This window comes from Bacillus rossius, chromosome 6 (assembly GCF_032445375.1).
Source record: "Bacillus rossius redtenbacheri isolate Brsri chromosome 6, Brsri_v3, whole genome shotgun sequence".
NCBI classification, from domain to species: domain Eukaryota; kingdom Metazoa; phylum Arthropoda; class Insecta; order Phasmatodea; family Bacillidae; genus Bacillus; species Bacillus rossius.
This window is the reverse complement of record NC_086334.1, coordinates 40,218,071-40,242,584: the sequence shown is the minus strand read 5'-3', so window position 1 is coordinate 40,242,584 and position 24,514 is coordinate 40,218,071. Positions and strand designations below refer to the sequence as shown.

Here is a 24,514-nt window from a genome sequence, read left to right as displayed (position 1 = left end):
GTGATACGTTCTGAGCACGAGCGAGTTATCAGACACAATGTTATAAGTCTTTTTTATCCAGTACATCTTTAACCCTTCTGGTGGAGGGGGAAATGCACCCCTGCGACCACCCCTCCTACTCCTGGATCCACCTCTGACAGTTGTCATAATAATGTGCTTGATTCTCCTTCCTGGAGTGACTGCAATGATAAATGTCCTTGACAAATTTCCATTAAGATTTTATTTTGGTTTTCAATACCACTGTAATGTACACTCGTGTTTCTTTGGCATTTCCGTTTAAACTATATTGACATTGGATAATCCAACAAAACTGCTTATCTAGCATGGCCGTGGACCTGAACAAGCCGGTTTAAAGAGCTTTTACTGAACATCGAATTTTACTTGAAATCGGATACTGACATAGTTCAAGCCTGGTACCTTGGGAAGTGAATTTCGGTAAATTAATACACTATTTGCAGTCGCCATAGCAAGGTTATAAACCTGATTCTGTTAATTAATTGCAAACTGTGGAAAGCTTAATAAAATATTGTAACAAATCATGTGAAAAGTAAAAGTAAAGAATTGTTTCGACTTAAAGATCAATAATAGGAGTCATGACAGGTGTTGGTAGGTTTTAAATTATATGCATTCTTCATTTACTTATTTGATATGCTCGGCACTCTGATGTGATAGTATATTTTGTATATACATTGAAATCAGGGTTTCATGGTTAGAATCTTATTCTATTTTAAGAACGTACATTACTTAAATACCTCAAACACAATTGACTAAAAAATTATCATCTCGCCACTACTTAATGGCTATCATTGAATTAATAGTAAAGAATTATATTAGTAAAATATAACTAACTGCAATTTATAATCCTTAATTTGATGACTTCATTTAATTTTAAAGTTCCAAATAAATGTATGACGTAAACCCTATTCCATTCCAATGCAGACTTATCACAATCATTTTTAAAAATAAAATCAGTACACAAACTATAAATGAACAAATGTGTTCTTTTTTTTTTTTTTTTTTTTTTACATTTTTAGTGACGTTAGCATTATGTTTTAAATGATTACTACTTAGAATGAGTTTCTTTTGGTTTTCAACGATTAAATTTTTAGAAAAAAAATCTTAAGGAAGCATAAATATACAATAAAACAAACTTTTTGTAAAAAAAACTACATTTTATTTCTATTAAATGCACTTTTTTTTTTTTTTTACCAGCTACACTCACTCCCGTTCAAGCTCTCAAACACAATCAATTTTAGAGAAATATGAGTATGTATTTACTGTGACTGACTGGTTTCAGCTCACATTATTAAAAACTATGTATCTTACTGTAACAATGGCAATGGAAAAATAATAAAATGTCATGATTAACAATGTAAGATAACCGTTGACAACATAAATACAAGAACTTGCTTCATAATACACCATCGTTCAACAATAAATTATCATCATTTTTGAAATGATCAGAGCAATATTACAGCGTACCTATCACAGCCTACATTTAGATAGTAAAACCTACAATACAAATTACATATTTTTACTCTAAGAATAAATAATTTACAACTGTCATACTACTAACATGTGCAACCAATATTCAAGAATTCTTTGCAATGGACAAGGCTTGTTCAATAAAAATCTTGCCAGTGTTCATAGGCCATCCATGGTTAGCATACAAGGCAAAATGCCGAGTTATATTTGAGACAGGTCAACATGGCAAGCATTTAATGTGTGGCAGATCAGGTAGTTTACACAGTTACAAGTTTCATACAACTTCACATTCCAAACATTAAACTTCCAAGGAAAAATTTACTGAATAAATTCACAAAATAATAAATCAATCAAACCACAAATTAATTGAAGCATACAAAAGCAAATAAAAATTCAAGGTCGGACATTCAGACTTGCATTTCAAAATTTGTTCGTAACCTGTCTTACAAATGGAATAAATCAAATATCTTAACACACTTAATAAAATTAAGCAGACCTGAGATATAAAAAAGAAAAAGACCCTTTGATCAAGAGCATATACAGTTAGGGGGAGAAATGTAGGGCAGCCAAACCCTTTTCCAAACTGAATAAATAAATAAATAAAAAGTGAAAAAAAAAAGCTGTAGCTAGGAAACATTTGCAACTAATCTTCTCAAACAATTGAAAAAAAAATTAAAAATGACCCTTCTTTTGTTGTTAATTATTGTATGGCAACATGGACCCTCCTCCCCCAAGAAAGAGATGGAATTACAAAAAATCCCCCTCTCCTCTATTATTGGGTACTAAGCTTAAAATAAATAAATAAATACTTCACAACTAGACGCCAACTTATCTCCTTCAGCTGAGTGAATCGGTGCTCAATAAACTGAGGATCTCAATTTGCATTAGTGAGATGCAATAATCAGAATTTTAAACTTAACCTTTCAATAAATACTTATTTTTACCCTTTTCCCCCCTTCTTTTTTACGTGTTGTGCTAACAGAATTAGGAGTACTTAGTACAAAAAAACAGTGCAAACAAGTATGAGGTCTATTTAATAGCTGAATATTTTGACCTTTGCTTTGAATGTGGAAGATTAACTTCTACTCACACTGTATCTCTGTAAAGCCTAACAACCTACACTGGGCAACATACAATGTCATGTTCTACCTGAATTAGAAAAACTTCTTTTTTTCTGGCCAATGCATAACAAAACAGAAATCATAAGGAGATTTCTGTTGAATAAGCCCTGTACATTAACAAACGGAAGCAAATATATTGGTAAAATAAACATAACCAACACTTTACAGGTAGCAAAATACTGCGCAAGTTTAAAATGAGGAACATACCTTAATAGGAACATGAACAGTTAAATACATGTATGATTTAATATAAACCTTATGATGCCAACATCTCACTAAAGAATACAAAAAAATGTATTATGTGATGAAATTTCATTAAATGTAAGATAATAAATACATAAAATGTGTATTCATGTATTCAAATTGACAAAATACATTTCCAAAACCAATTATTATTTACCATTGCACTGTGTAAATAAATTATTTGAAGGAAAATAAATGTTTAAATAAAACATACAATATTTTTTCCAGACAATCTGACTGTGATGCTAAACAACACACCAATAGTGATACATTTTTATACTATTTACTAACTTAAAATGCATATGATCAATGTACCTATTAAGAGTTTAATACAAAAGCACTAGGTAGAAATAATATAATGCATGATCATCATCATCATCATCATCATCATCATCATCATCATCATCATCATCATCATCATCATCATCATCATCATCATCATCATCGCATAGTCACTACCCCCAAGCTCAGCCAAATATATTTTAGGAACTTTGTCAAAAATACAAGTAAAGGAAGAGCCTTCTGCCATTCGTTTTTTTTTAAAAATAAGCCTGCAAATAAAACTACACAACTAGAACACTGAAAAGTGTCAAAAAAACATAAAACATAACTTAAAATTTTAGTCCAGTAAAATCCATTCTATCCTACTGGATGATATGCAGAAAGGAATCAACACCCAATACATAAGAATATCTAAATAAAATTTCCTGCTTTCAAATAAAAGGAATTTTAGATTTTTTTGATTTGCAAGGAATTTTAGAGTTTCTTGATTTGCAGCACTAGCATTTATTTTTTACTTTGACTACACATTTCACAAACTGTCGACACATTGGTTGGTTCATTTTGTACAATGTAATGCAAATGCATTTGTTAGTTAGATACACAAGAAGGCTTAGCAGGTGCATTAAGTCACCTGTTACAGATCTAACCTAAGTCTATTCATTCCATTTAGGCACCACCCTTACACACACTTCATGTGTTGTCATTCTTCTGAGAATTTACACATATGATCTTTCTTGTGACTGTATGGACTCGTTTACTCGAAGTGTGCTGCAATATTTCAGAAATTGAAATATATATACATTTATTTCAAATTTTTATTTTTATTTTAACTAATTTGGCTACTCACCACTATCGAAACTTGAAACACAAACTAATAACAAGATCATTCACGAGCTGAGATAAAATAACTCAAGTGCAATTAGTTGGAATTGAATACTGGAACATAGTACCTGTAGCTTCCATTTCTCTTCTGTGGTACATCCATTGTGGAAAAAAAAAAAAACCAGTCTTAGACTACAACACACACCTTGTACATGTTCGGCAACACCTTTTAGATGCCTCTTGGTTATGTACATTAAAAAAAAAAGACGTTACAAAGGGTATTTACATTTACCATAGCAAATTATTACTTGTATACTCTTTATATTGCCTGCCAACTGCAGATGAAATGCTATCCTTATAATTTTCATTTAAGTAAACTATAGCATATTTTCAAGTTTTTTATGTATGTTTAGGTAATGAGCTCAATAGCATAACACAATTATTTTAGAATTTTCAAATGACTGAGTTGACCTTAAAAAAAAAATCTTGAGTTCATGCGACTAAATAAAAATTGTACTTGCTAAATTTATTTAAATCATATGCAAATTATCTTCTGCACCACCTAACCTAGACCTCTACACCAATTTTTTTTTACTTAGTCGAGAATCGTTGACAAATTTAGACCTTTGCATGGTTTCCAGGATAAACTTGAATACAATCAATTTGACAATTTGGTATCTAATGTGACCTGCCAGTGAGACACACACACACTGTCTACAGAGACAGATGTATTAAATAACATAGTAGCAAGAAGTGGCACTACAATATTTCATAAATATTAAGTTAAAATATGTATTTTATTATCTAATGGCAAACATTTTTTACTTGAAATTTGAAGTACTGGAAGTTTATTTGAACCATTTTGATAAGAGGGAACAAAGGTGTTTTTGTTGTAATGTTTCCTAAATTCATATATATAAATATATGTATATGCTTTCAAGTGTTGTAGTGTTTCAATAACAGTAGATTTTCACACAAATATCGAAATATCTTATTATGGCTGACTGGTATTATTATCTCGCATATGTATTTGGTATTATGCAAGGTAAGAGTAAACCGTGCTCATTTAATTTGCTTCATTCATTGGTTTCCATGGTTAGCACAATAGGGCTGTTCTGAAATTTCTAACAGAAAAATTTACCTGCTGCACATTGGCTAGCTCTAGTGCAACTTCAATGTATAATACTATAAATATTGTCTGAATTTTACTGGAATCATTCTATAGCACGTATGTAAACAGTCAATACAGGAATTATCTAATTACTTTGTTAAACTCTACATAAAAATCAGCTATCAACAGCAGGAGTTACTTAATTTTACAACAGCTTTTTTTTTGACAACGTTGGAATCTGTTACAAATACACAGTAGTTAAGGAGGCAACATAAAAACCAGAAGAGATTATTGTAGTTTATTTAAAATTTTACCTCGTTAGGGCATAGTATATAAATAATTTGGGTTTTCTTACAGATTGAGATTGGCAGAAACACACAGTCTTCCCTGTTAAATTATTATGGGCTTAGAATTTGATTCATTTCAGAATAACAATTGTAAAAAAAATCATCAATGAATGCTAATTTACATAATGTATAATAATTTTTGCTTCTTGCTTTAAACAAGGAAAATTTTTATTATTGAGCATAAAATACTTCAAAAATATGCAGGCACCAAAGATGCTGAAAACATTCTGAAATGTATTAAAAGGAAGTAATGAACACTATGTAGATAACTAGTTGAGGCAGTGGCTGTTAAAAATATATTATAACTAAATGATTGAACTATGTATGTAAAAAAAAAAAGCACAAATAGCACATCTCCAATAAAAATTAAACTACATATTTTGTACACACTTACTAAATGTATGAAAATACTGATAACCTTTTTTCTTTTTTATATATTATTTTCGCTCTTGTAAACTTTCAAAGTACATCTAAAATGATTTCCATTCACAAATTAAAAAACAAACAATATCAGGGTTTGTTTCACATGTTGAGATCACAATCTTAGAAACAAAGTGTAAGCCTGCTATAACAATGACTGACAAAAAAAAGTCATTGGTAATCACATTGAATGACTACATGCACTGGTACTGTATAACTTGATCATTCTTGTTCAAAGCTACAGCACATTTGTCATGATGACCATACTTGTTATAGCAGGTTTTCAGAATATATTTAATCACTGAGCATCTTTCTTGGGAATTTTGAACCCTCGATGGACTCTAGGACTGTCCGTAAGACTGCTGGCAAGCGTGAGAATGGGCGTGGAGCACTCTGGCTGGCTGGTCTCTACTACTCGCACACATCTGACGGGTTCCGATACTTGCCCAGAGTCCTTCCCTTTCCTTCGAGCATTCGAGTCTGAGGCCAGCAGGTCGAGCGACGTGGCGACGTCCGACTGCGACTGGGGTTCGCTGCTGATAAAAGGCTTGACAAACTCGTCACTGGGCAAGGACTTGAGGGTCACCACGCTTCCCGACGAATCAGAAGGGGACTCGGACACATCCTGCATCTTTGAGGTGTACAGCTTGTGGTCTCTGGTGAATGAGGACACGATGGGGCTCCTGGAGAGCAGCCTGGACTGAGGGCTGCCGGAACTCAGTCTTCGAATGGACTGAGGCTCCATGAACACAGGGACCTCCTCTTTCTCGACCACATCTTCAGACTCTTTGATGACTTGCAAGTTTGACGGACTGTGAGTTGTAGCACAAGCAGGCTGTTCGCCCGGCTGAGAGCCATCCGACGGCACATCCGGCACCGCCACTCGGTCGGATGCCTCGACCGAAGTCGACAACCTGTTGTGGTCTCTGATCCCTTGCTTCGCCAATGGGCTGCCGAACACCTGGAAGATGCTCTTCCTTGCAGGCGACATTGTCGTCATTGACGAGGTGATGGTACGTTCCTCCTCTTCGTTGAGATCCACTTCGAGGCTGGAATTGCCAGTTTCTGCTTCGTCCGATTTCTCGGAAGACTGTTCCTCTTGCCAAGCGTCTGCCGGCTGTAGGCATTCCTCTGCTCCCGGTTCTTCTGGGAGCTCTTCGACGACGAAGTCGGCTTCTACGCTTTCGCAGCTTTCCGCTTTATCGTCTCCTTCAAATCTGGTGCCGCCCCCCGTCCGAAAGTCAAACTCGGAGCTGGCCGACACCGACACAGGTGTGACCTCCCCGCTGTCTCCCTCTCTCGATGCAACAATCGAGAGCTGGTTGTCAGGGTTGCCGATAGCATCTCCTCCTTGCGTATAGAAGTCCACGTATCCGATGCTACCGCGGGCGTCTCTGCCTGCAGCATAAGAGTTGCTCTCCTCCAGAAGAATACCCACGCTGCTGAGATCCTGATCCAGCACTGCCGGGAAGATCTGAGCCAGTGACGCCGTGAAGCCATTGAAACTGACAACATGTTAGGACCACCACTCAAGTACAAGTTTCCCGACTTTAGAACTGGTGGTTTCTATGGCTGCCAAATTCTCAATGATTTTACATTTCCTTAACAAATCTTAAAATTTAAGGATTATGTTATAAGCAGGACATAGTATCAATTTAGCACTTATTGTTTGAACTTTTTACCAATGAACTCATCAAGCTGTGTAAACAAAATTTAATGTTAAAACCATTGATGGGTACACTCGATGCTTGAATTTTCTTAAGCAAGCCAACCATTTTTCAACTTCGTCGTGCTTGCAGCTTCTAATTTGACTTTAAAGAGAGACTGCCAAATTTCTGTAAAATTTTCTTGAGATGATAACGTTTAGGGTGAGAATGCCCATTTCAAATTCCTTCACTACTTGAAAATCGTAAATATGGGATTCCTATCTACGAATGAAAAAATTAATCTCTTTATCAGCAATAGAAAAATATTTTTGTTTTGCCATCATGGAATAGTTGGCTACAAAATATTGTAGGAATACATACGTACATCTGAAAACACACTAGAATGGCAATGAATGGAAGTTTTTTTTTCCAAGACAAGGGTGCCAACAAACACATAACTACAAACATTATGTACATACTATCAAATACACAGCATTAGCCAGCAATAACATTAGCACTAGTGTTCGCACACTTACATTTTGTTTTTGCACACAACCCTATTTCAACAATCTAATTCTATGGTATATTAGTGATTATAAACAAAAACATACATAGTGTAGTGCGTGAAGTTAATCTTCACCAATAGAATAAGTGTTGGAATAGTTGGATATTCAAACCATTTATTTATTTATTTATTTATTTATTTATTTATTTATTGAATGTTAGAAAGCAAACGCGATAAGCAGGAAACACACCATTCATTAAATGTTATATGCAGGAAATAAATACATTGTCCTTATGGGGAAAATGCTGGTTCTTAAAAAAAATATGACAGTATAAGCAGGAACGTTATAACAGGGTTCTACTGTACATCTTTTTTGCCTGTTACAGATGGATATTTTGACAAACAGTGTAACCATCAATGGTGTATGTCCAAAAAAATATTTTAAATCAAACTTGCTCTAAAGTGCTCCAAAGTGTATACTAAATATTTAATTTGTAAATAATTTCAGGAAAAAAAAAAAAAAAATATATATATATATATATATATATATATATTTCCTTGCATTTAACAATGAAATTATTTCTTAATTTGCATAAAATTTATGTTAAAAATAACATAAAGCGAAAGAGAGACCCCAAGATAATATTTGTCCCCAGCTGTCATTCAATTGACCTCCCAAATACATTATGTGAACGTCGATACGCACACAGCCCAAGCTGTCAGTAACAACTTCTACACTCACCCATCGTTACTGATGAGGCTCGCAGAGAGAGACATCTCACTGCTCTCTGACGTGCCGCCCCCACGAGAGAAAAAGTCGGAGAGGGCGTTCGGCGACGAGGGACCACTGCTGGACACAAATGATGGTGGCCCACTCCACCCAAAACCTTTTTAAACACACAAAACGTACCACAAAAAAGAGAGTGCAAACCAACCATGCACACACAAGCCGACAAACATCAGAGTTACACGAAAATGTGTACAGACTTATAAAACTATGCTCCTAGGCCTTCTAAGAGCCAGGTGCAGATGACCTGTAGAGACCTGGAAATTTGGCACGTTCATTTAATGGCACTGTTAACTCCAAAACATTTGCATGTTTTTTGCGCCATCTTCAAATAGTTCACAGTTGATCTGACACGCCCCTATTGCAAACCAACAGCCACTTACGATCAAATATCATTTAAATCATTCAAGAATAAAATGTCTGCTCTCAAGAACAGCAGTTAATGAACGAGAGATTAAGCTTCAACAAAGCACAGTAACACTAAGTCTAACTTAGAGGTCACTGATATCGCAAATTTTCGAGGTCTCCTAATGAACTGTAACACTATTATGTTTCAATTATTTTTTTGCAATTCAATGTGGGAATTACGTGTGCTCCAAAAAACCAGCAATGAAGAATTCTTAAATTAGAATATAAAAAAATAAAATCATTCAAACACGCAAAAGATGTACTGTACATGTTATATGTGATGTTTCTCACCCTGATGGCTAAATGGTAAATAAAAGCTGAAATAGTTCCTTGGCATAGGTCAGCAATTTTTTCTCCCCAGAAAATGTAATTTCATACCGTGCAAGTTGCAATCCGATGGGAAAGGGGTGACTTCAGTCACTCTAGCACCCCCAATTGGATCCATCACTAGTCAGGGTGTTAACAAACAACTGGTGAAATGATTTCTAAACTGTTGCAGGACTTCATAAAAAATTTTTCACCACTGGGTAATTTTTTATATACAATATGCAAAATATAATATGAACTGGACCTCTCATTCACAGAAAAATGTCGATTTTTTTTTTTAAATCTTGGATCTTTTCACAGGTTATTTCTATGAGATTTAAGAGGACAGTCTCCTACTGCATATTTAATGTTGAACTATAAACTGAAGTGAGACGTCATAAAAATGAAAAGCTAGTTGGGAAAAGAGTGTTGGAACATGCAGTTTCTTGACTTATAGCACAGTTACGTGAAATTTATTTCAGAATTTTTTTCATGGTATCTGTGACCTGTCCTTCAGTTTGGTTACTTTTTTGTGATCATCATGGCCTGTGGACAACTGCACTGTTTACAAGACGAGGGAAGCCAGGGAAGAGGTCCGTGGGATACGAACCCCTCCCTTTGATGATTTAGAACAAGCTGAGACAGAATAAGAAAATTACCTCAACTAAGCTACATAGAGATACAGAGAGATTATTTCGGAAGGACAACTGTAATTCTCAATGGGCTATACTAATGCAATTTTTCGTCATCATTGTCCGACATATACCTCATACACAGAAATGGCAAGAATTATATGTCCAAGTGGTCTATATTTAATGTCAGTTCGCACATGTGTCATTCATAGAAACTTGACATGCATATATCACGTAATTGATAATAATATGTACATGTAAAACTTGTTTCAAAAAATCATCAATTAATTTAAAGAAAACAAATACTTAAAATTTTACACGTAGATATAAAAAGTCCACTATTCCCTGGGATGTTTTAATATATTTGATTTTTTTTAAAATTCAACTGTAAAAAACATTCCTCATTAATAAACATGTGCGTGTGGAGTCCACGCATGACGGAAGTGAAACCTCTTGCTTATTATATTATTAGGTAAAGGAAACACAATTCTCTTTGGCTGAGATCTAAGATCCAAAAAAAAATATATATATGTGCAAGTATGCAAGTATGAAAGTGTGCAAGTATGCAAGTATGCTGTATCATTTCTACCTCTTCCCTGTCATCTCCTCTACCGGTACCCCCATCACGTACATAACTATACCGCTTCTCTCCTGGGTCCCCCACCACCAGGGGCATAGCCAGGGGGGGGAAAGAGTTTTAGGGGTTCAACCCCCCCCCATTTAGCACCAAATCTTTAATTAATTTCTTATTCATCACTCAAACAAATTTCATATTAAAAATTAATAGAATTTTTACCATTACAATATTTAAATTTAAGTACCGAAAACTGCTAAAATAGCACTGTTTTACACCTTAAAATACAAATTTTTCCCAGGGGAGGAACCTCCCATACACAAATCCTGGCTACGCCACTGCCCACCACGTCCCTAACTAATCCCCTGGTGCAAAGGACTGATATAACGGACTCACTGTTGCTGGGCGACTGGAGGCGCAGCGGCGGGTGGTGGGCGAGCGCGGGCGTGGCCGAGGACAGCGGGGTGGACGGGAACCTGGGGGGCGACGAGGCCGGGGTGCGGAACAGGGGCGCCGAGGCCATGGCCTCCAGGAAGATGTCCAGCTGCCGCAGGGACAGGGCGTTGTGCAGGGTCTCCAGCGGCCGGATCGGCGGCACCCCTCCGCAGCCCTCGATCGCTGCAACCGCACCCCCTTCTGGCTCAGCTCCACATACCACATTAGAACACCTTCTCAAGTCCACCACATTGATGGTTGTTATTCAATAACTCAACATATCTCATATGACCATGTATGTAGTAATTTATTTCTGCGGGTTGCACAGCAAACAGTTATTTGATAACTGAGATAATTTTTTTTTAGTTTTAAACATGAATTTCTGAAATTCAATGTACTGCTGCAATAATCCTATGGGTAGCTTGCAAACATCTCTGTGGAAAAAAAATATTATATAATCAATTGGCGCAAATGAGAACCGACGTACGAGTGGCAAATCTCAGGGGGAGAAAAGCACAAAATTTTTTTTTAATTCTTTCTAGAATGACCAAAAATATTAAGATAGTAGAATAAACAATGTCCTGGGCAACAGGCACATACCCGACACGGAGGCCGCGCTGGGCACGAGGTCGCGCAGGTTGGGCGCGCTGGAGGAGCCGCTGATGACGGCGGTGCTGAACAGGCTGCTGGTGGAGCCCCCGTTGGCGATGCGACGGCTGTGCTGCACCACCAGGCCCCCGCCGGGGGCCACCCCGAACCCCAGCATCTTGAGGTAGCCCATCTGGCCAGAGACGCTGTGCCGGTGGCGCCTCACCGCCGCCGTCGCGTCTGCGCACCGGCCGTCCCGGTTAGCCAGGGGGTCGGCCGCGCGCGGGGAGGGGACGGACGAGGCGGACAGCGAGTGGGTCAGGGGGAAGGGGGAGTGGCCCGGCGAGTCGGGCACTAACACCGGGTCTGGGCGTCGCGACACCGCCGCCACATCCGCGAGGACGGTCGGTTACAGAAGGTGTGAGCAGTTACAAGGCAAGGTGTACAGAAGGGTTAATAGAAAAAAGAAAAACCACATTGAAGCTATTAATTAAAATGATAAAACACACCATGAAACAGTGATTTAAAATAATGACACATAAATGGAAAAAAAAAGTGCAAACACAATATATTTGCTACCAGGGATGAGTCAAGACCAAACTTTTTTGATGCTAGAAACTGAAAATATTTTGATACCACCATATTCTCACAAATTTTGGATACAATACATAGTTGATATCAGATGACAATGAATAAAGGACAAAAAAATAAAGGTTTTAATTTAAAGTCTTTTCTCTGATGTAAAAATAGTTAATGGTTTCATATAATTTGTTATCCACCTATGTTTATTCTAAAACAACAATATTCAATCCTCTGCAGTTAAACTAGTAATAAAATTATTGATCAACAGTAACACAACATTGAATCTCTCATCTTTATTTCTTAGAGTACATTATTTTATCTTCTTGTTAATATGCAAAAAATTCAAATCGTAAGATTCATAAATGTTTAAGTAATTTTTTTTTTAAGAATATGGTTGGCATAACATGAAATGTACTTCTTTTAACTAGTTATCACTTTTATATACTACTTCCTTCCTTAAAGTGTCCATTCCATTAGTGCAAATCATTTAAAAGTCTACAAAATAATGTACAATTACAACTACCCACAACAGCCTTGCTCTGAGCAAGCTGCTAATTTCTAAAAAAAAAAAAAAAATTTGTTTTCCCAAATTCATCTATGTAAGGTGTACTATAGCTTTTATCAGATTGCTACATGAAATCAAAGGCATAGTGCAGAAAAGTAGAGTGATAATAGTAAATCTGATTTCATCAATAATCTTGACCTTACTATGTACATAACAGCTAATAACAATCTGGACTTAAAATTTTAAAAAACATGACAAAACTTAAAAATATAAATAAAAACTAATTTGGTGCTACCCTGGGCAGCAAAACTGCCATAAAATAAATAAATTTCTGAATATTGATACAAAAAAAAGTTACATGGGGAAAGCCAGCACAGAAAACCAATACACATTTGCTTGTTCAACTTTGAATCAATATATTGTTGACTAAGATCAGGCCAAGGACCATGGTCTATAAACAAATCCTACGGTCTACTTCATGAACGACTCTTTTCTAACACCCAGTGAGGAGCAACATTCCACAAACTAAACAAAATATGCCTGTTACTAGGCCTGTGCGATTACTGGTTTTTTTGTGCTAAGCGAATATCAAACAATGTTTAAAATATTTCGAAGTTGAATCGCATTGCAAATATTGTTCTCGGCAAAGCTGTCTTACTCTTATTTTATCAAACACAGGATTGAAGTAAAAAATATATAATCGTTTAACATTTGTAATGTTTGAATTTATTAAGTGATTAATTGGCTATATATATATCATTCAAAAAATTATAAAATAACCTTGCATAATAATAATAATCATTCATAAAAGCAAACAGATTGATTTAAGTAACCAACTTTATTCAAGCAAAACATATAGAGAGAAAAAATTAGAAATATTTTCATGAGCAAATCTTAAGCTTCCAATGTTTAAAAGCTTTGCAACATATGAGAAGCTTCACATTAGACTCGAATCTTTGCTCCAAAACCAGAGCTTCAACAAAATAACCAGTAAATTTCTTGGCAAATTCAAATATGATATTAAAAAGAGCTTCGATTGACTCGTTCAGTCGAAGCTTCGCACAGGTCTACTTGTTACTTTGGCAGCCTTGTCAACTGTAGCCAGCCCTAACAAGTTCCTACATTCTAACTTCAGCAAGTTTCCCTGGGTTTTCACTGTCACACCTAACAATTTTATTCAACAATTTTCTACACCTAAAATTTTGAACGGCAGAAATTACAACACACATTAGGCCTACTAGTAATACACATCTCAACAAACATACAAAACATGCAGAATCAACTATAAAAGTTTTCCTGCTCAATATTGTGTACAGTTTGTACTGCTATTTCCATAATCACAATATAACCAAGAAACCAACACTTCCAGCCAGAAAAAGAAAACCAATATGCATTTGTTTGTTCAAACTTTGAAACAATATATTATTGACAAGGATCAGGCTAAAGATCAAGGATATTTGATTGTGATTCAAATTAATACACATTTATTTGTATCGCTTGCATTTAGGTAGTCCACGTTAGTAAAATTCAGATACATACGTATCATTAACGGAATATGAATTTATGATTAATATATAAATCTGTTTGTAGACATTAAGATATTGCATAAAATTAACAATAACTATAGTGATTTCAAACTATGATATTGTCTGCGGGGATAAAACCCAGGTATTTTCACCAGTGGAAAGCTTTGCCATGGGTTGGAGAGTGTTTTCGGGATATTCTCTTTTCCCCACTTATTCATTCAATCAATGCTTCAGTCTGATCTCATCACCACTCAGTGTGTCTAATGACTTCGATATTGACAAGTCATTCATTCCTTTATACATTTTTTTCACACATATATGCATCTATTTCTATTTGATACAAATAAAGCTGTTGTCCTATAGGGTGACAACAAGTTTGTATGGTAGTGTATTACATGTAATGTTATACTAATCACATTTTGTATTATACATATCATCTTCTAACACTGAAATTTGTACTTTATTTTATTGTTAACTGTGTACATCTTTGGACTAAGAAGAGTTTCACATAAAGCAGTTCTATATTAATGAGAAATCAAATAAGGTTTCATTATATTCTAAATGTTCACTGAGTAAATGAAATTGTACATGGTTATTCTTAAAATGCTCAAAGAAAATTTTTAAAAATTACTAAAAGATAACTTATTTCTTAATTACATACTAAGAACTACATACATGCAAAATAATTATATCCTGCTACTTTAACTACACTCTTAAGAATCATGCAAAGATAACAAACATAATCTCATGCATGTTAGTACTACAGAAACAGTAAAATCTTGTTTGTTTTCATTTTTTAACCAATGAAATGCTAAAAGCATGAGCTGCTTTGCACATGAGATTAACAGAATCAGGAATAAGAGATTAACACATTTAGTTTATTCTGAAATCAGAATATGCACATCGTGACACAGTACATTTAGGTGAAACAGAGGATGATCATTAGCAGTGTTTACGAGTCATCATAGATTGTGTGTTGATAACACGCTATGTTCAGAGTCTGCGATGCCAGTACAAGCAACCATCTGACCATAACCCTTAGCAAGAATCAATTTATGATGGTTTAAGGCCTGCTATCATCCTGGATGTCCTGCTAAAGCCAGCCTTTGTTTTAGGGACGGTCCCAGAAAGACTTTTCAAGAGTGGCTATCGCACAAAGAAGGATGCAGTTACAGAACATCACGTTTAATAAGTCAGTGTTTGGCCTTAAAATATCTACAAATTTATGGCCCCAAATGCTGATATTTATTATTTTCATACAATATTGATGAAAAAAAAAAAACTTTTATTTAAATAAACATAAATTCCCCCCCTCAAAATTAAAATTATATAAAAATTTGGGCACAAGGACTATCACACCACGCTTGCTTTCTCTGCACAACTATAAGTGAGGTGTCAGTTTCATAAACTGAAAATTACATCTTTCAAATTAAGTATGCAGTTAGCTTTAAAATATGTAAAAAAAAAAAAAAAATGCTTCATAGAGATCTTTAAAACATTTCTTGTGTACAGAAATATTTTAGGTCCATCACAACTATTTATAAACAGAACACAAGCAGCTGCATAAGCTCCAGGGAATTGCTTGTGATACACTTACAAATTCAACCTAATTTTCACACATAATTCATTCCTGTTATTTGTTGTATAAAGCATAATATTTTTCTAGTACTCTACCTTAAAACAAGCCAAGATTTTTCTGTTGCATTAGAATCATAGCACTAGCTACCACCACTAATAGCCTAATAATAAATTACAGTGAAAGACAGAACACACACCAACAGATGAAGAGGAAGAGAGTCAGATGGAGGTTTGAGAATGTCACAAGACATTTGACTCTGGCAGTGCGCTCACGGATTCCGAAATTTAATTTACACACCGGCAGAGCAAACGAATCGAAGTGGGATGGGCGTGGTGAAATTAAAAAAATTCTAAATGTGAGATTCATTTAAGAAAATCACATGGAACATGTCCCACACATATTTATGCTGAGGTCTAATGTTGATTGCTGAGCCTGTTCCAAGCTTAGCTCTTTATAACTGATGCTTGAAAAGTAATTTCACAAAAAAAAAATTGGTAAGTAGCAGGTAAGGGATTTTAAAAAAAGGTTAAATATTTTAATTAACAAGAAGAACGGAAGATAGTGAAAATGAGAAAGGAAGGGACAAAGAGGATCAGAAAGTTCTGAACTGCGCGAATGCGGAAGGCAGTTAGGCACTGAGCACAGCCTGCCGTGGCAAGCACTTTTGGCGCTCGACCAAAATGTGCCGGCCACGTTCGCAGGGCCAGCGACACGGCGGTCTCTGTCCAGATGGGCCGGCCTGCCCCACAACAGACCACACACGACACTTGTACACATCACACTGACAACACTACACCTCACTGCATCTCGGTCAAGTGTCGGAACTAATTACAGATGAGTTTCATTCGTGTATTTTCCCTCCTGGCATCAAAGACTAAAGTTTCGGACACAATCAACATAGTATTTACACATGGATAGTAATAGTGATACGCACTTACATAACCCAAAACTAGCACAGCGACCTGACTACAACAAACATAATTTAATCCCATTCCTTTACGAATTAATGCTGCCATAGTTGATAGTATGTAATCATAAGGAAAAAAAACAGTACCTAAAGAGTAAAATCCATATAGTACAGAAATCTCTCAATTAAATAAATTAATTTTTTAGCCTTCGATATGAGTCATCATGATGTTTAAAGCGAATCGCCATCGTGAAAACATAATAAATAAAAGAAAATAATATTTGACACAATATAATCGCTCAGATTTTCTAGTTTATCAAATACAGTTTTCAAATTACTTTGTAGTAGGACATTAATAGCTTATGAGTGGCCGAAAACATCATGGTTTCAGCAATTACATAGTATTAAGCAAGAGTTAAACACGAAATATGCTCAATACTAACACCAGACTTGTATAAATGCTTATCACAAAGTACGATTGTAGCTAGTCAGATAGAATTACATTAAGTTCAAATGTTATGTGTAATACTGTGAAACATTAATATTGATTGTGGCCAATCCTAAAAAATCTTTCTTTCCCACGAATACATTTGGAATAAAAAGAGCATCCGTAGCCAAAACCTCTAAAAAAAAATTGAACTGCTGTAAAAAGTGTTTAAGCTTAGCAAGGATAATCCAATTAGAAATAACTAATAATGAATTAAATATTTTTGCATTAACTAACCTCCTTGGGAATACAAAGTATCCTACTTTTTACATTGTCTATGTTTAGACAGTCAAAATGATTTGAAAAAAAAAAAAAAACAGTAATCATAAACCCTCATTACCAACCACAGAAAAATTAAATTGTCTTGTGTCAACTGAATTCCAACAATATGTAGTATAAAAATCCAGATTTATTTCCAAAATTTTCTAACACAAAAAATGATTAATGATAAATCAATTCCTTGGAATTGCCTATGTTTATTGAGTCTGTATGAGTATTTAAATTGACAAATAATGATGCAGTATGTACACAATTACGAACACATCATAGTCAATTATGAACAAGTCACAGTCAGAAGTGAAACAAGAGGATTATATCCAGAACCGATCACACACTTCATTTTACTCAAATAATTACATTTAGAAAGTTATAGAAGAGTGAAATAGTAACACACAACAGCTTAAAAGAAACTCATCACAGGAGAACAATAATTCAAGTCTGTGGTAGCCAAGATATAAACCAAGATGCAATGCATGAAAGTGGAAAACAAAACAAAATAAAAGAGACAAGTTAGAAAACAAGGCAATGGATGACTAGAGATACTCGCCCTCTGTTGTCACGGTGTCACTTGATACACGTGAAGAGGGAAGGAACTATGGGACACAAAATGAAGCATTTAAAATTTTCCATGCAAGATGTTTAAATTATGGTGCAATGTTATTCTTAACTGTAAGAGGTTATGATTTATGCCTGAAATAACATTTTACACCTTTCATGAAAACAGAACCTTTTTAAATTATAAAAAAAAATAAAAGTTCACACTAGACCAATTCTCAGCACACATGCATGTGTGCTCAAAATACTTTGTCGTAGATTACAGAAACGTTGATTGTGGCAGTAAATTTTTAAAGACGAATACAGTTCCCAGTATTTTTACTTTCAGAATGCCAAGGAAACTAAAACCCTAAACAGAATACTTTGTAAAAGATCAAATATAAGTAGGTCTAGAACGTGAAAAGTTGCTCACATCTGAGAACTAGTTACTGAAAAAAAAAATAGTTTAAAGTTTCTACAGTACATCTACAACAAGGCCCATAGATATTTAAACACAAGCATTCGTACAAGCATCATAAACCTAACGGCTGGTACTACCAAATTATATACTTGTAACACTGCTCAGTAGTAGACAAACAAAAAGTAGCAAATAAATTTGCAAAGTTTATATAGTTTAATTTCCCCAGATTCATTTAACGGTTACAATCTACCATCTTATAAGCAGGGGTGTTTGAATATCACTTTCTTTGGGGTCAAAGTTAAGAATGAATTTTAAACTTTATTAGTTTCTAAGTAATGGCTTTAACATGAAAAGCTGTACACGTCAACAACTGCAGCATGGTCTAGAAGCAGTAATTTGGAGAGTAATTTCCGTAAAAAAAAATAGAGATAACATTCTGAAAGTGGTAGTTCTGATTTCAGTGTAACAGCAAATTTTAATATTACTGTAACTAAGTACAACATTTTTCTGGTTTATAATGTTTTACCTCACAATTTTGCTGGATTTCATCATCCTTCCCACTATTAAGTATTTCAAAGACTAGTAGGACTTAAAAAACACTGGTTTTAGAGGAAATAAATTAACATTATGTACTCAAAAATAAAATTTTTGGAAATATTTTTTACAGAAAGGTGAGACACTTCTGCATTGTATGATCATAAAATTAGTCGTGCATGAATGGAAAGGGTAAAATATTGGTATTTTGTAGTAACATGCGATTCTCGGAAAAATTCAAACGGACAACATGTTTGAGCTAGCATAAGTTACTTCTGTAGAACTTTAATAGATTTTATAATAATACAAGATATGAAAGTTAAAATTACAACCAAATATGAGGAAAATAAGTTCTTCAAGCCATTATTAAGCCCACTTCAGCTTCACTAATACATACTTTACAGCAAAAAAATGTATTTTAGGTTCCAAGATAACTTAATTGTAGGTATATACTAATGGTTTTTTCTGGATTAATTAATGGCATATTTATTTTGCTGTAAACTATTTTGTTAGTTATCACCCAAAATTTATTATAAAGGTGATCTACACATAAACACTACATTTCCAAACTACTATAGTCTTTTTTCGAAAAATCTTTTACTACCCAAGCCCTTGGCAAAGCTAAAAACAGATCCACCATAGAATTAATTCAATTTCAATGAGGATTTTGTCTACAACTCTTCAGTGCAGGTTAGTCCATTATCAGCTGATGTTTGTTTATTACATTCTGTGTCCCACAGTTGACAGTGGCACTTCCACTGGCAGTTACTTGAACTTCTAGGCTCTGCCTTATTTCAAGTTGTCCATTGCATCCATTGCCAACCAACTTACCACAAAACAGCAATATCAAAAACATTAGTTCCCAAAATGCACGAGCAAAACCCATATAATGCATTATTATGTTTACTAGCAGGCCAATATTCAAAAGCAATTATATAGTAATACATAATATTAATTCCTACAACCAAAAAAAAGTAAGCTTATAATATTAATAATTACTAATGTAAAAGTATACTTTACCTACATTAATATATTGATTCTATATTATAAATTTACAGTTAGAAAAATTAAAATATTAATCACTGTTAATTTGCAATAAAACTATTCTACAATCTTATAAGCTGGAGTATAAGAAAATCACTTTCTTTAGTGTCAAAGTTAAGATTGAATTTTAAAATTTAAAGTTTCTAAGAAATGGTTTCATATAAAAGAGGAACATGAAACAAAATAAATTACACAGGACAGAACTTGAAATTTATTTAATAAAAAACTGGACACGAGTAAAAAAATATTACACACGGTAGAGTCCCGCTAATCCAAACTACATGGTAATTGGGATCAAGACCTGTTCGAATTTCCATATTTTCATATTAGCCAAATAATTGCTGTCATACAAGAGAATGTAGTAAAAATGTAGTATAATGCATGTCTACAAGCATAAAGTTATCATGAAATACAGCCTATAACACTTCCAAAAACACGAATTTATAATTGTGTCAAGAAAAAAAATACAAAACAAATTTTTTTGTTTGACTGATAAGATTAGCTGATTTTCAGATTAGCGGGGTTTGCAGGCACGTAACTATAAGGGGGGGGGGGGGGGCAGATGGAGCCTTGTGATGTATTAAAAATAAATAAATTACTGCAAATAAGACTACCTATTTATTAACTAAGTAAGTTGAATCCAAAATATTTGGAAAAATATAATTAATGTGTGGTGGCAATATAAGATGTTATGAAAGGTTTAAGTTTGGTTGGTTTGAAAAAAAAAAATGGAGAGGGAAGGGGCAAGACAAATTCTTTCTCCGGGTGGAAATTGATCTAGTTACCGTAGTTTGATGCAGTGAGCTCTAATCCTCTAATAAAAATGTAACTAATTAGGCAGCATTGGCAGTATACACAAATACATACTTCCGATCGGTGCATTCTTATTTTAAAATTTTCTACCTGTTTTGCAGATAGACATTTTATAAATCCTTGTTTTAGTCAAAATTGCCCATGATCATTCACGAGATTCAACATCTTCACAGTCTCACTTCACTGCTGTTTTGTTCATTTTTTTGTTAACAATACATGTATTCTAATTATGTGTACGAATTACAAGGATATTTGCAGCAAACATCAAAAGAATGTTTACCAGAATAATCACAATTTATTATTAATGTCACACTACACAAAAGTCTAGCCAGTAAATACAGATATTCATAATGGTATACAAGTAGGTTAAACTACATATGTATTTTCTCGGTACATGTAGAAAGAGAAAGTATCAATTTTAGTTAGAAAATTCATCAACAAGAATTGTTATTTCTTCAATCATGTTACCACGAGTAGCTATAAACCTAAAACAGAATTTATGAAATTTGCCTACCCTTAACTATTAGTAATAAATTACATATAAAAATCAGTTTATAAATTAAAAACTAATGCAGAATAGTTGAAATGCGCAGGCGGTGGAGCACGTACACACAATCTGATGACAAGGGAGAAACAGAAAGAACCCAGAAGTGTAACCACATATGAATGCACTTCACTGCCTATATTTTACCCAAGCGAGAATTCTGCTTTATGCAATATCATACTGTCAGTAAGAGACGCTCATTAGCAAATAATCACAGACTACAGAGCAAATACTGGTAAAATGGCAATATTTGTAAGGTTATTTATCTTTAAATTATAATGCAGTCATAATCAAATGTAGAATTAAAGTAAACTATGACCAATATGTCGAAATTAATAAGTTATATTTTCTGGAGAAAAAAAATATATTTGCATTTTTTTTTTAATTATGCAGCTGTTAATATTTTCAAGTCACAATATTTTATATCAATTAACAAAGCAAATGAACATTTCCACACACACATAGTAGAAGAGAGGAATACTATTGGTAACTTAGTTTTTTCACTCACAAAATAGAAATTATGTTTATACACAAGAAAAACACATAGGTTATCACTTACCTTAAAAATATGTCAGTGTCACAAAACTATCAAGGATAGCTATTTTTTTCAAATCCATTCATTCTAGTCTTTAAGTCTAAACACGAAGAACCAAGCAATGAAGTTTTAATTTCATCCCCATTTTCCCCTCTTAATTACCAATTCAGTTCCATTTTACTAGCACATTTCTAATATTCATTTTCCTCTTACTGTCTCGATTTTACTTGGACTATTTCAACTAATATAAATCCTGAAAATATTACCTAAATTGAAGAATATCTCAAATATAAATTGATCCTCATTATAATTCAACTTTAGGTGTAACTCAAAAATAAGATGATTTTTAAACTTAAGACCACCTCTAATATAATGCCCTGCTTTTTATATTTCTGCGCACCCCATAAACTTTTCCCAGACTTCTATGTTTTCAAGTATATCACATTAATGACAAATTGAAATTACGTAAGATATTTGTATATAAAAGTCAAAAAGACTGAGGACTGTGGTCTTAATTCTAAACCAATGTATTGTTTTGTATATGTAGTTTGTTTAGAAAAGTGGTCAAATTAAAGAAAAAATGTTGTGCGAATAAAAATATAAGTTCCGAAATACAAAAGAATCAATTTCCACAACTAAGAAAAATTTGACATCAATAACAATTTATTTCATTAAACATAGTAGAGTCCTCAGAGTCTTTGGTTGTTAGTAGGCCTGTGCGAAGCTTTGACTGAGTGAATAAAACTGAAGCTCTTTTTAATATTCAATTTTACTCCGCAAAACACTCGTGTAGCAAGGGTCGTGGGTTCGATCCCAGCATCCTGCATGACTTATATCTATGAGCTCTGAGTTGTGGTTCGTAGGTACCATCATCTCAAGTCTCTGTGCATATCTGTGCGATGTTAACACTATCTCAAACAAAAATTATTAAGCATAGTTATAAGTGGTGCACCGATGCGGATACCGATGAATCGTAATCGGCGATTATGGGTACTTACCGATTAATCGTAATCGGCGATTATCTTAACGATTACTTTGCCGATTATTTACGTCCCGGCGTAAGTAGGTTTTTACCCTGTAATATTTTGTTACACATTTTAGGACGAAATACCGTAATATTTGTATATATTACAAAATTCATCTAACCCCGTCATATCATAATTACAGATATTTCGTTAAGTTTAATAAATCTCATTGCCTCCAACAATAAAAAATACATTTTTCCTACACGTTTATTTACGTTTCGTCTTTTGTTTCTTTAGTGGCCTTGTTCATTAACTATAGCCAGAGACGTAAAATAGATGGCACGCAATCAAAATACCACAAACAGTTGCAGTGGATTCTATGACAATCGATCTTTTCGAGTCGTAGTAGCGGTTCAAAATCGTGGTCCCGATACCTTCTACAGTTTATCACTGCATTTTACCAACTCGTTATAGGCGTCTTTGGTAACATTATCCGTTGTTGTGTTATTTGTATGGGACGTGAAAAGTGAAAAAGTATTTATAATTTTATATATTCAGTCATCATAAATAAAATAACATGTGCTAGAATTGGTTTTTTGTCATTTTTATATAATTATAGTTAGATGGCGAGTAGGGAGAAAAAAAGTGAAGTGTGGAAACATTTTTCTATTAACTCAAGTGAACAAAATAAAGCAGCATGTTTACATTGCTAAACGGTAATTTCTTGATGCAACCTTATGTGATAGTCGATAATAATGCTAGTTTTCCGCAACAAAAACTTACCCATTGTAAATTACAATTATTAGACTGTAGTTCAAGTTGTTTACAATAACAAATATTTAAATAGAAGTTAAATTAATTTACACTTTGCAATGATTTAATAGTGTATTTTATATATTTTTATACTGTTATTATAACTGTATTCTCAATTTTACCTAATCTTGTTATTCAAATCACTTGGGAATAAAAATTTTTGTGTGCATTATTACACTTAAAAAAATTTCATTATAATCGGTAACTGAATCGGTATCTGCCGATTATTGCTCTCATAATCGGTAATCGAATCGGTAATCGGTAAAGTCATATCGGTGCACCACTAATAGTTATTATAGAATCTTAAGATGCTTTCCCCCGCGGTTGCCTGCCAGAGCATGCACATGGTTGACAGTCGGTAAACGATAAGTCGAATCAATTTCTGTGCACGGCCATTTATTGTGCCCAAATCACACATTAGCCAAACCTCCCCCCGTTGACACATTCTAACAGCTACCCCTATAGTGCCAACCGAGTTGAGGGAAAAGAATAAAAATACAAAAACCCCTGGGATAATCTTGCAGCTACTTCATTCAGGTCATGCCAGCTGTACGACAAACGGTAAAGACACACTGCTCCACCAAATTTAAAATAAAAAATGTGACTTGTGTTTACAATATTGTTATAAAACTTTGGAACACGAGAACTCTGTCTTGACATGCTGTATGAACTTATGAATGAAAAACAGTGCTTAATACCATTTTACTTGTAACTGAACATGACACTGGAATAAA

General features: G+C 34.3%; 1 protein-coding gene across 17 annotated transcripts in view; it reads right to left on the bottom strand.

Moving 5' to 3' along the window:
* Window positions 1-1,151: 1,151 nt before the first annotated feature.
* The window catches only part of LOC134533079 (inositol hexakisphosphate and diphosphoinositol-pentakisphosphate kinase 2), a 98,410-nt gene continuing 75,047 nt past the window's right edge, over window positions 1,152-24,514 (bottom strand). For all 17 annotated transcript variants that reach the window (XM_063370303.1, XM_063370299.1, XM_063370310.1 and 14 more), the window contains 4 exons: window positions 11,725-11,952; window positions 11,086-11,307; window positions 8,725-8,869; window positions 1,152-7,336 (listed from right to left, as the gene is read on the bottom strand). In XM_063370303.1, coding sequence (XP_063226373.1) covers window positions 6,130-7,336; window positions 8,725-8,869; window positions 11,086-11,307; window positions 11,725-11,952 — 1,802 coding nt within the window. In that variant the 3' untranslated portion in view covers window positions 1,152-6,129. The remainder of the gene's footprint in view (window positions 7,337-8,724; window positions 8,870-11,085; window positions 11,308-11,724; window positions 11,953-24,514) is intronic.